This window comes from Aythya fuligula, chromosome 17 (genome assembly GCF_009819795.1).
Source record: "Aythya fuligula isolate bAytFul2 chromosome 17, bAytFul2.pri, whole genome shotgun sequence".
Taxonomy (NCBI): Eukaryota; Metazoa; Chordata; class Aves; order Anseriformes; family Anatidae; genus Aythya; species Aythya fuligula.
This window is the reverse complement of record NC_045575.1, coordinates 14,606,921-14,622,370: the sequence shown is the minus strand read 5'-3', so window position 1 is coordinate 14,622,370 and position 15,450 is coordinate 14,606,921. Positions and strand designations below refer to the sequence as shown.

Below are 15,450 nucleotides of genomic sequence, written 5' to 3'. Positions count from 1 at the left end.
GCACAAATGAATAACTGTAAGAGATATAAGTTACATATCCATTTCAAGGAGAAATGCTGACATTGAAGTATAAAAAAATTAGTTTAAGTGGTGGGTGCAACACATATCATAGAAGACAGAAGAGGAATGATAATGCACCCTGATACAAGGATGGCATAAAACTTACGTCCTGAACATTTTTTTCACTCTATTCCATTATGTGAGCTCAAGTGTCTGGCAGGACTTGGGGTGTACCACCTTTCCTTACTTTCTGTTGGAACATTATATACATGGAGCAACACAGAATGCAGTTTTGGCATAGATGCAGTGAACTGGCCATAACCCCATTCAAAGGATTTAAAAAGAAATCCTATATTTAAATTAAATGAGTTAAGAAAAGTATAATTTTGAATAATTACAAACAATATGTGAGAAGAGAGGTACACAATAAATTAGAAAAACATTTATTTACCTAGTGTTATTAATTTTTAAAGAATTCAAGAATATGGATGTAGCTATATGCCCATGTACTTTATAAAACTTTTTAGATCATTATCCTGTTATACACATAAAGACATTACAGAGCAAAGTAGATGCCTTGCTTAAATTCACATGGATAGACAAAGCCATACATATAATATAGTGCCAAGGATAACGATATATAGCTAGCTAAAACAGCAAACAAGCTTAAGAGGCCTTCAAGTAGTAGATGCAGTTAGTGCTAAATGATTACATCCATAACCACTCACATATATCAAGGACAACCTATGTTTTTTGGCTAAATTGCTATTTGTCAAAAATTAGTTTTCATTAGAGACTGATTAAGACCAAGATTACAGGCTGTAATGTCTATTATACTCACTTAAATCATGAGTGTTAAACTGCTGGCAACTTCACAACCCCAACATCTGCTTTCTGAAGTTCTATAAGATTATTTCTGCTGACAAACTTATGCTTGCAGTGCAGTCTTAGGGCTGGCTGGTGGGTTTGTGAATTTATGTTGTTACTGGAAGTCTACATAGCTCAAAAGATGGCCTTTTTTTGTCTTAAAATGAACACGTTTTCTCATGAAGAAAAAAATGTGAAAAATTTTGTGCTTCAACTATTTTCCTTTTTATGATGAATGTTACACATCTCTGTGCCTGGTATGAGACAAATTTATAGCTTTTTTATTGTCTAACAAAATAGCAAATTGGATAGCTGTAAGTACCTATTTTAATGTTCAGTTACCTACCCATTATGCTACTCCTCAAAGTGTATGATCATATGTTCGCCTGAGATATGTCGGTGAGATACATTCACCATACAGAACTTCTGCATATACAGCAGGTGCACCTTCAAAATACAAATTGTACAAAATATCTCAATTTCTGCACACGGGTATAGAGTTCCCCTATCAGTTGCTATCTGCATGTGGCATTACGTGCTTTGATTTGGTGCATTCTTTTTTCTGCTTTCATTTTTCATCTTGCATCAGTGAATTGGCATGTGACTTCAACATTGTGGTTGACAAAATCAAAAGAGGGTTTGGTGAGAGACCTTGATGTAGATAGCATTTTCAGCTTGAAGGAAACTTTTGAAAAATTTAGGAGGCTGCCTGACCCTAAGAAATAAGTCAGCTTTGGCCAAGTCACATTCTATTTGTTCCTGAGAATGTTCTATATTTCCTTATGTTTACTGAAGGGAACATACTAGCCTAAACTAATGATCTTAGGCATAGCTTCTGTTGACAATTCTGGCTACAAAATATTGAATCTACAATTACAAGAAATCAAATTTCAAAGGAATAATGACAGCTGTAGCAAAATCTATTATATTTAGACATTTCTATACTTCTTCTTATCCATGAAAGCTGCTGCCAATGGGTTCTATATGGAATTTCCAAAATTTTCTTCAGATCATTTTATGCAAATAATGTTATATACACTCCAGTTTGGATAGGATAAATAGCACATAACTCTACACGTCAATATTTCCAAATAATCTGAAATTCCCTCCAATTTACATTATGTTGAAATTTTCTTTGCAATTTAAAGAAAACAAATGTTGGTACTTTATGAATGATGATTCCATTGTTTTTTGGTCCCTTGGTAAAAGTTGCCTTGGAAAGGCTTTTGTCTTGAATGTATCTGCTTTCTGTTATAAATCAGATGAATTGTGTATACACATTATCTACAAATTTAAGCATAGACAGGAATAAATGTTGGTCAGCTGTTTTGTTTTATCGTTGATTGTGGGATTCTTACATTTAAAACCTCTAACAAGTATTTGTAGTGTCTACAGAATTTACAATCAAGCAGAAAATACTATAGCTGTTACATGTTTGAATTATTTTTTCATTGAGAAATATTTCTTTACATTCCTGTGAAAAAATTATCTTAGGATTGCATCCATATGATATACTTTTTTTTTTTTTTCTGTATTTGAACTAGCTGCTATTAGCGTGATATTTTTTTTTCTATTTGAATCAGCTGTTTTTATGACAATAAAATCATGTAAACCATAACAGTCTCAAGCATGCTCCTTCATCATCACTTCCTCATCAGAAAACCCTATTTTAAAGCAGTTTTTCTTGACTTGGCTTATCAAACTGGGAACAATGCCTTGTGTAAACAATAGGCTTTATAGAATTAGCATAGACATATTTTACTCACTTTATTAAGGAAAATATCTAATGATAAACTTTGACACCTGTTTCACTGCCTGACAACAGATGGGGAGAACTTCACTAATTTTAGCTTATTAACCAGTCATAGTGGACTGTCTGTGACTCTTTACCTGAAGAATGAGGGCCTAATTTCTCAGACAAAAGCAGCGGGTTGCAAGAGGTCACCATTTTGTAGAGGGTATGTTGTTCCCTGCTTTGGGGATTTCTGCACTCAGTATTTTCTATTATGAGTAAAATATCAGAAATGATACCTGCTGGATTATCTGGATCAAGTTAAAAGATGGGAATAAAGCTGAGGCATGAGAATTACATTTAGAAGATGAAATTATGCAGAAGGAAATGGAAGTGCGAGAGGCTGGGTTGGAGATGGGTGAAATCCAGGTGGGTTGAGCAGTTCTGAGGGACTAGTGGTGGGCTGTAATGGCACAGCACACAAACCAGCGTGATCAAAATCTGTCATACATTCCTCTCACTCTTTCTGGAGCGATGCATATGTGTGTAGTAAACTTTCCTGTTTTGGCAATGTTCTTTTCAATATATCTGTCACTATACCTGGACTCGAGAAGGGAGGACTGAAGACTTGGGGTCAGAGGTGTCCCATTATTTCTGAGGGGGCTTCCTCTACTCCCCAGGGCCAGCCGGTCCGGGGGTGCCTTCATTCGGGTGCCCTGCCCCTCCAGTTTGCCCTTGGCACGCCAGTGAGCTGAGACTCCCCTCTCCTGCCGTGTCGGCTTGGCAAACCTTCTCTCCCCTCGCATCCCAGGCGCTGCGAGCAGCGGTCTCTCTTCAGCAGCGCTTTCCCATGGGCGCTCTTCGTGACAGGACCGTCATCGGTTCCCGCTCTGCCCCCTCAGCCTCCCGGTGCCGGCGCTCCCCCCCCCAGCCCGCGGCTCTCCAGTCCCTCACGCCCCGCTCCCGGGGGAGGTCCCGTGGTTGTGGTGACAGGGGTGGTGGCACCCCCGTCCCCGGGGGCGGGCTGCTCGATGCACGCGTGGGTTCCCTGATTGGAGCTGGTCCTCCCTCAGCCCGCAGGTCACCGCCTCCGCTCCCCGCCAGGGCTGGGCTCCCCTCCTCTCAGGGAAAAGTGCGTGTGTGTGTGTGCGCGTCTGCCGCCGGCCCCCAGATAAAGGCACGGGAAGCGGAGCCGTAGCGAAAGGCGCCCGTGTTTTGCGGCGAGCAGCCGGGGGGCCACTCAGCCCCTCCGTTCGGAAAGTTTTCCTCGGCGGGGCCAGGGGTTCCGGCAGCCGCTGCACCCCCCGGCTCTGGGGCAGGGCTTCGAGGGGCCGGCATGGGCAGGAGCCCCTCGCGGTGCTGAGCGGGGTCTTGGTGTGTGCCTGCGGCGATGGCGAGCTAGCGGGGCGGCGGTGGCCGAGCCTCCCGGAGCCGCTCCTGGGACGTGTCCCGGTCTCGGCGGCATGGCGGGGACTGACCGCGGCGCAGTGCCCCGCCGGGCGGCTCTGAGCCCGCTGCGGGCGGCCCGCAGCCTGCTCCTGGCGGCCCTGCTCCGCGGAGGTAAGCGGGGGGGGGCGCGGGGTGGTCGCGATCGCGCTAGGGCTGAGCTGGGTGAAGCCCTTCAAGCTGGCCGTTCGCTTTCCGCCGCGGCTGCGTGTGGGCTGAATTCCTCCTTTTTCCTCTTTATTTCCTTTATCTCCTCTCCCCGTCTTTATTTTCCCTTTTAAAATGCTCTCTCTTTCTCCTCTGTCTTACAGTTTCGCCCCCCTCTCTCTCATCCCCGTGTTAATGTGGATAGGAGAGAACCTTGTGAGCTTGCATCTGGCTGAAATGGGAAACGGAGAAAGTTTCCTTCCTCCCCGCCTCGGCGGTGGTGGTGTGTGCACACATCTTGGAGATCCCGCCGGAGCAAAGGGCCCTTCTGCGTGGGAGGTGGGCCGGGGCCAGCGTCGGACGGGACGGGTAGCGGAGAAAGCTCCGAGGCACCAGGGGAGCAGTGGCAGTGTTAATTAAGACCGTAGAATAGCATCTTTTAAATGAAGCAGGAGTTGTACAGGGATAGCTCTAGATAACGGGTAGAAGCCCTATTACGTAGTCTGGGCAAGGTGGCTGTTACCTGGGTTACGGGGCCAGCCGAGGGCTGTGGTCGCAGGAGGTCATTTGGGTGGTCTGCTGCTGCCTCTGGTCACTGGGCTTCTGGGGCCAGAGTCACCTGGACAAAGGCAAGTCCGCTCTGAAGCGACTCATGGTTTCTATGTGGAATTATAGGTGACTGCCATGTCTCCATATCTGGTGATCGTGCTCAGACCATATTAGTTGTGAACATTTGAACACAGCACCTACCCCTTGCATTTTGGGGTGATGGAAACTTGTCAAGGTCTTTGTGATTCCAGCTGTTGTGGTCATCCCTGGGCAATAAGAAATATATATGTATATTTCTCTTATTTCCATTGTTAGTGGTGCTAACTGCATGGCCTCTTAATGCCAGTCATTTTAATATAGTACATTAAAACTAATGTACATCCAAGTGAGTCAATGTGCTGTGAAAGTGCTGATGTGAAGAATCTGAAATATGGGGTTTTGTTTGGGTTGCTTCAGTCTGGAGGTGAGAGTCCTATTAGCCACATGCTCACCTGCAGAGTCTGCAGGAGATTAAGACTTGTAAGAAGGGTTTGGCATTTTTTTTCTAGGGCAATATTTCTCTTCTGCTGTGCAGCTTTTACAGTCACAAATGCATCTTCTCCAATAATCATTTGCATTAGACTTAATAGAGTTAGGCACTCATATATGGACACTTTCTGTCTGAAAGTATTTTTACGAGAGAAATATGTAGGTGCTGTTTCTTAAGGGTGGGAGACAGTGCTACAGTGAGAGGTTATAAACAACCCAGCCTCGTTAAGCTGTTTCTCTCTGCTGGAACCTGGGTCAACGTTGACGCAGCCGTGCTGTAAAGAAGTCAGCAGTGGTGCCACAGCCAGCTGCTGCTGGTAGCAGCTGCTAGGAGTTGCTGGGCTGTGTTCTTTGGGAATAAAAGAGAAAATAGTACTTTCCTTCAGGGAAGAAAAGCAGAGCTTCTGAGCAAAGAATTTGCCTCACAGCATTGCAAGGTGCAGTACAGTTTAGAAAAGAGACAGTTAATTAAACTTACTTAATAAGGTGTTTGTATGGTTTCCTTGTGCGGTCTTATCAAGTATTTCATTTGCACTCCCCTTGTGTATTTGCACTCCTTTGGTTGGTGTGTTAGGATAGTGATTGTTCTTGAGAGCCAAAGTCCAACTAAATGAAAGTCAATTTTTAGCTTACAAGTGAAAACATCTGTAAATGTGCTGAGAAATTTACTAATATAGGCAAATTGTCATTTGCTATTTAAAGAGATACATTTACTTCTCTGAACTCATTAGCATCTCCTATCAGGCCTGAATTTCTGAGAAAACTTTCCTGAAACGTTGCCTTAGGCCTCGGTGTGCCATTGTTCTGTGGTTATTATCAGGCTAATAATGTTAATTCATTCAATCTCAAGAAAGAAGCTTGGCATTTAATTTAAGCCATGCCTCTAGTCAGACCAGGATGTATAAAAAGTCAGCGTACAAAAGTGTTCTTGCATTTAGGTACACGCGCATGCTTTACATACCAATTATTGGATGCTTTTTCTCTAGGTGGAGAGTGTGTGAAATCATATTTATGCAAGTAAATACCAAGTATGCATATATATTCCTTTCAGGAAATGTCTTCTTTTCAGCAAAGTGCTAATGCGTGTGCTTAAGCCTCTTTATAGGCAATAGGAGGTATGGATGAGCTTGAAGTTAGATATTTTAAATTTTTGTTTGAATTGGAGCATAAGTATGAAGGCAAGTGTACAGCTCTTTTTCATTGTATAATGCATAGATGACTGGGAATTCTGTGCCGTATTATCTGTGAACTAAAACAGAATAATAGAAACCAGAAATACAGAATTCTAAGTCCTGAAAATGAGTTTGGGGATGTAGAGCTAGAGGATTAGTTCACTTGCGTGAGAAGTAGGTGCATGCAAGAGAGAACATGAGCAGAAGGTACATCTGCATAGAGTAACAGGAATTTTAGATGCTTAAATAGCCTTTGTACAAAAATGCAGGCACAGTTGTGTGTCCAGAGGTTGGTGTAGCACCTGATTTGGCTCTGCTATTGCTTATATCAAAATCATGTAATGAGATCTTGTTTCAGTTACAGTGATGTGGGAACTGATTGAAGCTCTTTATTGTGAACTTTATTTTCTTCCAATTTTAAATTGTTCAAGCAGTTAGGTGGCTTTTTTATATGTTATTTTGGAAGATCAATAGCATGGCATACCTCAGTGTTATGGAATGCTTCCTAGATTTTCTTTCTCAATTTCATCATGTTAGCAGTAGCTAAGAACACAGCAGGCGACTTGAATTATGTTAAATTATAACTGCACAGTGTTTAAGTGACTAATCTAAGATATAACATCAAAATGTAGACAGTGCTATTAATATTCTGACTTTTCATATTTAATAGCAGATCTTAAGGTTTATTAGACACTGTACTTAGTGAAATATGCAACAATTGTATTATAAATGTCTGTTCAAGCATGTGTCTAACTGTATGACCACGTGATATAAATGTCATACCAGTAATCACTTCTCTAATGCATAATATGTGGCTGGCTCCTGAATTGTGGAGCTAAGTATTTGTGCCAGATTTGGAACTTTCCTATGTATGAAATCAAATAATGAACAGCACAGCATTAAGTTTTCTTAAGTTGCTAAATATTAGTAAGCAATGGTAAGCTATGTTCACTGAGATTAAAGGATATGGATTTTAAGAGTTGGGATTTAGTTCTGCATTTTTGAACTCTACTGATGACGCAGTGGTTCAGCACCACTGAAAAGTTGTCTTGTAATGAATAGCTAGAAGCTCTATAAATAATGGTAAACTTGTTAGAAGTGTTGGCACACAAACTTTCCTAGGCAGGGTTTTCAAGGTAATGCCCCTCTGCAGTAAATATCTCAGAGCTGTTGTCCCTAGCTGTGATTAGGGTCATGTCTCTTCAAGGCAGTTAGTCTGGAGACAAGTAAAAGTTTGAAATCTTCAGAGTGTGACCACATCACAGAAGAGGTGTTGGATTTGTTGCACTGCTCTAATTTTCAAGTTTTTGGTAAACTCTTCGATTTGATCATATGTTGTGTGCCAGTTTGTGCTGGCACACTGAGAGTTTTGGCAGTAGTTCGTGTCTGACAGGCAGCACTTAGATGTGTCCTAGCTGCTGTGACAGAGACAAAAAAGCCCTGTGAAATAAAAGAGGTAAAGTAAAATGGTAACAAGTTGAGAGAACTCCAGGGAAGCGTGTAAAGACAGCTATGGAAAATCATCTAATATGGATACCAAAAAGCTAAACTGAGGATGTAAGACAGAAAGCAAACACATTATGGGTGAATGATAAAAATAACACCCATCAGTTTGAAGGAGATGTTTAGTGCATACAGGGTGGGTTTGATGCCAAAGAGGAGAGGGGATTTAGTGAAAGGAAAGCTGTTTAGCAGGAATCAGATGCTGCCTCTGCTGTCAGGAATACTGCTGCCTTGCTGTCCGAGTGTTGATCAGTCATTTCCTTCTTACTTTCCTGGGCTCTTTTTCACTGTGCTCAACTTTTTCTTGGTTTGATAGTTTCTGATCCTGGTTTGGCTGGTACTTTTTTATTTTTTTAATATCTAAATGCTGCGATGATACAAATACAGAAAATAATCTGTGATGCTATAAGATGCAAAATCTGGGTGTTTGAAATTTGGATGCTCTGTCCTTCATAGTGATATGCAATAACTTACTGGTCAGAAAACCTGCCGTTGTCTAGGTCAAACTCTTGTCCTGACTTGCTCTTGCAGGCCTGAGTCTTTTATATTTTATTCAGCCTTCCTTGCAGACTCAATACCCCAGCAAAACAGTTTCACAGTGTTCAGCAGTTATACTGTTTTGTGTCCTGTGGGCTGGCTCAGGCTCTAGTGACAGATGTGACCCCTTTGAAACAGGGACGGACAAATGGTGCATTGAAAGTTCATAGCTTCTGCAGTCTCCTCACTTAGAGGTATCTAATAAAAGCCTGTGGATGCATCTAGCTCAGGAAATAAATTTACTCCAGTAATCCTGTGTCTGTTTTAGTTAGTAAATAGAAATACTCTCTCTTTATTTGTTCACATTTTTGGGGTCAATACACAGCCTCAGATCACCGTTTTCAGTTCTATATAGTGAAATGACCCAGCAAGTTTACTCTTCCATTTTCTTTGCTGTTCTAAAGCATATTAATCTATTGAGCTTGAATTCCATAAACAGTGTCATCCCCATCACTAAAATTACAGGCATCTTTGCACCATTGGTCAATTAGCTGAATTTTTCTTTAGGGAAGTACATTTGGACTAAGTGGTTCTTTGCCACCACACTTCAGAAATGTGCTAATGTCTTACTATTGCATCACTGACATCTTGGGTCAGTAACTTTGTGTGCAGAGACAACCTCTTTTGGCACATCTTTTGCTTGAATAGCACAGATCATACTAATCATAGTTCCACTGTCATTATTAAAAGTGTTCTTTTACAACTGCAGCTTCAGCAGCTTGACAGATGTAAATGGCTAGATGAGTCTCTTTAATTGAATGCTGCTTTTATTTGTATTCTGCAATAAGAATTTAATCTGATTTTACCATCCACTGGTGCTACAAGTGTCATGTCTAAGGTCAAGCACCTTTTTTGATGTTTTCCTCTCATGCAGCCATTTTCAACCATCTTCTACAAACTTTATTAAAGATGCAATTTTGTAGAAGGACACTATTCTGTAATGGTGTCATACTTCTATCATAAAGTTAGCAGAGTACTATTCTATTTGTTAATTTCTGTTGCTAACAGAATTTGGGTGTTCAGTGCTTTTTGTTATATAGCTTAAGAATGGGAAATGCAATCTTGCTGCAAGGGAAGACAGAATTAAGTGAATTGGCCTTTTCAATAACTTGAGGCAAACTAAGTAACAATATAATGATGAGGGATTTGGCATTTGTGTGAAAACTTTGAACTTAAACAAGAATAAAATCAGGGGGAGAACTTCCTCTTTTTGGAAAGACACTTTAAAAAAAGTTTATGCTTTTGACTAGAACAAATCCTTAATGGTCCCCTCAGCACATGCAAAAAGTCAGCTTCTCTGTGCATGAAGAGGAAGTCTTAAGTAAATAAAAGGTAAGCTGATATCCTCTGATATTGATGCAACAGAGGGGTTGGTCCACTAGATTCTGCTCTTTAACTGCAACATAGAATCACAGATGTTGAAATGTATCTACAACGATACATCTAATGTTGTATTGCTTAGGTAATTGCTATATTTCTTTGGTTAATTAAAAAAAAAAATCAGGTGAACTGTTCTTTCTTCAAAAATATTTTAAAAACTGATACAATTACAAAACAAAATGGGGAGAAAGGGGTAAAAAGTTTCTTTTTTTTTAACTTTGTGAAAGTTTTCTTTAAAAATTATCAAAGCAAAATTTAGATGCAAGCACAATTTCTTTACTTCTAGTAAATGTATTCAAACATGAATTGACAATAGCATAGATACTAACAATGTGCTCTATATAGTATTTTTCTATAATATTGTTTTCATATTGCAGAAATGAATCAGCTCAATATGACTACTATGAAAGGATTCTCATTCAATGTCGTCTGAAAAGCATTTTACCTTTACATAACAATTTAGCTTTTTTCTTTCCCATTGAGAATGAAAACAAACTTCAAAATGTTACAGTTTCCATCCTTGTGAAATTCCTGTTTTCCAGCCAGTTGTATTGCTTGAGGGTACTGTTCCTCACCAGCTTGAGCCAATGTAAATTGGTGTTGCCAGATTTCTGCCCTTGCCCAAACTGAACAACCCTGGTTTTGTGCCACCACTAGCATGCATTCCTCTCTAAGCTGCTTCAGGACGATAAAGCACATACAATATTTTTTCATAAAGGATAAGGTTTGTATCAACATGGGATCAAACTGACTGCTTATGTAAGCAAAAGCAGGAGGGGAAAAAAAATGATAGGTCCAAGTCGTGGTGAATGGAGCCAAGTCCAGTTGGAGGCCAGTCAAGAGTGGCCTCCCCCAGGGCTCGGTGCTGGGGCCGGTCCTCTTTAATATCTTCATCGATGATCTGGACGAGGGCATCGAGTGCACCCTCAGTAAGTTCGCAGATGATACCAAGTTAGGTGCGTGTGGTCGATCTGCTTGAGGGTAGGAAGCTCTGCAGGAGGATCTGGATAGGCTCGACCGATGGGCTGAGGTCAACTGCATGAAGTTTAACAAGGCCAAGTGCCGGGTCCTGCACCTGGGGCGCAATAACCCCAAGCAGAGCTACAGGCTGGGAGAGGAATGGTTGGAAAGCTGCCAGGCAGAGAAGGACCTGGGAGTGATGGTGGACAGTCGGCTGAATATGAGCCAGCAGTGTGCTCAGGTGGCCAAGAAGGCCAACAGCATCCTGGCTTGTATTAGGAACAGCGTGACCAGCAGGGCTAGGGAGGTGATCGTCCCCCTGTACTCAGCTCTGGTGAGGCCGCACCTCGAGTACTGTGTTCAGTTTTGGGCCCCTCGCTACAAGAAGGACATCGAGGTGCTTGAGCTGGGTGCAGAGAAGGGCGACGAAGCTGGTGAGGGGCCTGGAGAACAAGTCCTACGAGAGCGGCTGAGGGAGCTGGGCTTGTTCAGCCTGGAGAAGAGGAGGCTCAGGGGCGACCTTATCGCTCTGTATAGGTACCTCAAGGTGAGGCTGTAGCGAGGTGGGGGTTGGCCTGTTCTCCCACGTGCCTGGTGACAGGACGAGGGGGAATGGGTTTTAAGTTGAGCTAGGGGGAGTTTTAGGCTAGATGTTAGGAAGAACTTCTTCACTGAAAGGGTTGTGAGGCATTGGAACAGGCTGCCCAGGGAAGTGGTGGAGTCACCATCCTTGGAAGTCTTCAAAAGACGTTTAGATGTAGAGCTTAGGGATATGGTTTAGTGGAGGGCTGTTAGCGTTAGGTTGGAGGTTGGACTCGATGACCTTGAGGTCTCTTCCAACCTAGAAAATTCTGTGATTCTGTGATTCTGTGAAGAGATTATATGAATTACTTACATTATATACCCAATGCAGGATATTAAACGCTGAGAGGTTAGAGAATGAACACTTGGTGAACCACACAGCTTTAATTTTTATTTTTATTTTTTGTACTGGGTGTTTTTTCTCATGTTGATCCTATATAAATAAGTGATGTTTACATTAATGTAGTGCCATTTCTACACGCAGCTAGAATGTGTTTTTGATGACTAAATTGTTTTGTTGAATTAAAGACAAAATAAAAAACAAAACCTCCCATCAACGGTTTTTTTGGTCTATTTTTACTATTGGGACTAGTAGCACTGCTTGTTATTAGAACTGCCATTAAAAGAGTTGGGTTTTAATTTAAGTTTTCCAGTCATTAACTGTTTCAGCTGAAATATTCCATGCCAAGCATCTGCTTCAGTCTGAGTAAATTTTCTTTCCAAAACCTGAGCCAAGAGTTCAATGGTTTACAAAACAGATCTCGTAAACCAAAGATATTAAAAAAAAAAAAAAAACATGTAGAGGGAGGGGAGGGGTAGTGTGGATTTTCCTTTGTTTAAAAATAGTTGCTGACCTTTTCTACAAAAAGTGCTCGTACCCCTATGAAACTCCCCAAGAAAGAGGTCTTGTGAGATCACTGAAAGAAGTCTGAGGTTGGTTGATGGATGTCAAGTCAGAAACATTAGAGAGAATGAATTTGCTCATGACAAGGAAAACTTGTTGCATCTTTACAGTTAAATGCTAGAAAATTGCCTTGCACTAGGCCTATAACATGATAGGATGAGCTCTACTTCCCTGCAGTTACAAATCTGCACTGCATAAGTCTGACCTGGCAAAGCATAACATATGGTTAGGGTCGCTGTCCATCCTTGCGTTCCCACGCTTTGTCCCCCTTCCTAGCTGCAGGGTGGACTTACTGGAAGATGAACTTGCTTCATAGTAATAAAGGAAAGACAAAAGCAAGAGTTTAAGGTGGGAAGCAAGGTGAGCTAAAAGGAGAATGACACGGGAAAGTATGGTCTGAAAACTAACAAGATCAAGAATCAGTTTGGGGACAGATGGGAGAGAGTCAGGTGTTTGGGTGAGGAGGAAGAAGACTGGAAGTGGAGGGAAGGGTCTGATTGTGGAAGGTGGTGCGGAGGAGGAGGTTAGGATGGGGGCCTGCAAAAAGGCAGGAATATTCAGAACAAGATGAAGGTCTGTAAGGAAATGTCTCAGGACTGGGATGGGAATGACAGAATGAGCAGAAATGCACTGGGGAGACAGACAGGGAACACGGGCAGGGTTAGGTCACTTCCTGGTGGAAAGAAGGACTCAGGTTTGAGCAGAATGGGTATAAAAGTGCACAGCTGCTAGCATGTTTTTGTCAGATCCTGGGATGTGGAATGAGATCCTGTAGTAAAGGACTGTGAAGTGATGTGGTGTATATGAAGAGGAAACCATTAGACAAATAGGGAGCAGGCCTGCTGCCATGTTGCCCCGGTCCCAAGGCCTGTTTGTAATCAGGCATGAAACTTCCTGTTGCCATCAGTGGGTATGGAGTTGGGCCCAGCTGTTTTCTGTTTTAATTCATGACTTTAATTCTTGTGGTCTGCAACTGAATTACTTGTAAAATCACTGTACAATGCAGTGGGACCTGTGCTGGGACAATGAAACCTGACTGAAGGCCAGTGTTTATTGGGCTGTTAAAGCATGCTTGGTACGTGCACTCATCTTCAGCATTTTCTCGGTGGGAGAAAATGATTATGGCAGAGAACACAATTATGCCTTTGCCATCTTTAATCTTTTAAACCTGACTTAATTTTTTTCAAGAACTGATTTATTATTTATTTATTTATTTAAATTTCACACCTCAGTAGAAAGATCCAGAATATTTGTAGTCTGTAGAATCAAATGACTTATTACTCTGCTGGCATGAAATAAGAGTAGCAAATACAATAAATAACTGCTGTGGAGAAGGTAATATAATATTGACATCTCAGTGCCTCTTAATTTTCACTGATGAGAACAGATTGAATTTGGCTGCCCCTTAGGGAGGGTGGACACCTGCATGTGAATAGTATGAGTATGAAAAATGAGGAGAGCTTCTGCATGAAACTTACGTAAAATTTTGTAGAACAATTTGTATTACACTTTTGTCAAATATATTGGTAAATTTAGGTTGTCGATATTTGCACTTCTGCCTTTTGAAGGATGAGTTTAATTTAGGAATTTTTTCAAATCTGCTTTGCTCTTCTAGTGGGTACTGATACTTGATCTTGTTTCAGTGCTCCTCATGTCCAATAATGGACTGATCAGACAGAAGGTGATTTTCTTTGTGTACAGCTGTAATTTGTGATTTGGATTTGAGTTATACAGAGTATGGGTAACTTGACTAGAAAGGACTCCACGCTTTCTGTGCTATGAAATGCTTGCTTAGTGAATTTGTACATGAGGTGGTCTAGCAGTGAATATTCAAAGGGAGCTGCACATGCCTAACAGAAGTGTAAAGCTTGTGCCTCTTGTAAAAAAAAATGATGTGACACTACATGAGTTGGTGATTGTTCTTCAAGGGTCTCTTGTCTGACCTGGTGTATCTTTATTGTATATATTTGAATCTCACTCTCATTACAAAGCTAACAGTTTTAAAAGTGTTTTATTTAGCAGAGTAACTCTAATAGCTTTCCTCTTTTATGTGTTCAAAAGGCTGTGTTTTGTGAGAAATATTATTGAGCCAATACTACTTTAAATGACTTTATGCCTCTCTTGTTCCTAATCATCCCAATAATAATGTCAAAAAAATCTATTTGAAGAATACCGAACTAAGGTGCTGTCTTTCTACATATTTGTTTAACATGTCCTCATGTCATTCTGTCTTAGAGAGAAAAGGGAAGAAATTGTAAGCAGGGTTCCTGTGTTTCTTAGTTCTCTCTCCAGTTGTGTGTGTAAATGTGAGTGCTTAGGTAACTTCTGATTTCATTTGCTCATCTGTAAAACAGGAATGACTAAAGCATTTGAGCACCTTTCTGTTATAATGTGGATAGAAAAAATATTTTCTTTGAGGTAAAATTGCAAATTTTTTTTTACAAGTTTTGCATTTGATTAGTAATAATTCACATTGCTATCTGTTTCAATTTTATCCAGAAATATCTACCATGATATGACACTAATATCATATGATGGTATTCACCAATTCACTGGATGTGCTCCTCAGTCATATTTCCAGATGGTGTCTGGAATTTAATGTATTGTGCTTTGGGACATCAGCAAAATAATGGAACAAATTTTTCCAGTTGTGTGTAACAGTAGGGTTTAGTATATTGTGAGTTGCTTCTTTTCATTTGGAGTATCACATAGTCTGGATGAAAGGAGAGTGATGGTCTGGAAAGGCAAATGCTAATCTGGAAAGATGTGTACTGCAGTGTCCATCTGGAAGATCCTTATTACATTATACATAGTTATTCAAAGAATCATAGATCCATGCCTTGGCTACTTAACAGATTAAATTTGGATATTACGGTATTTCAGGCTCAAAGCATCACAATTCCTCAAAGCTTCAGGCTTCCATTGAACTTTAGTTTTCATTTTGAAAGTTCATTTGGAATTAAATTAGCTGTAGTGACAAAACTGTGACACTTTAATAGGAATCATCAGATGACATTTAAACATGATCATGTAGTGCTGTAACGCCAGAATTGGCTTGAAGTAAAAATCATGCCTTGAGGCAAAGTTGTTCAGGAGAGTCATAAAATGCAAACAGTTTATTTGAAGAATACTTATATTGATTT

The 15,450-nt window shown here is 40.9% G+C and overlaps 1 protein-coding gene across 3 annotated transcripts in view; it reads left to right on the top strand.

Annotated features, from left to right (window-relative positions):
* Positions 1–3,749: 3,749 nt before the first annotated feature.
* TMEM132C (transmembrane protein 132C) overlaps positions 3,750–15,450 on the top strand; it is a 220,465-nt gene continuing 208,764 nt past the window's right edge. For all 3 annotated transcript variants that reach the window (XM_032198962.1, XM_032198963.1, XM_032198961.1), the window contains exon 1: positions 3,750–4,159. In XM_032198962.1, coding sequence (XP_032054853.1) covers positions 4,063–4,159 — 97 coding nt within the window. In that variant the 5' untranslated portion in view covers positions 3,750–4,062. The remainder of the gene's footprint in view (positions 4,160–15,450) is intronic.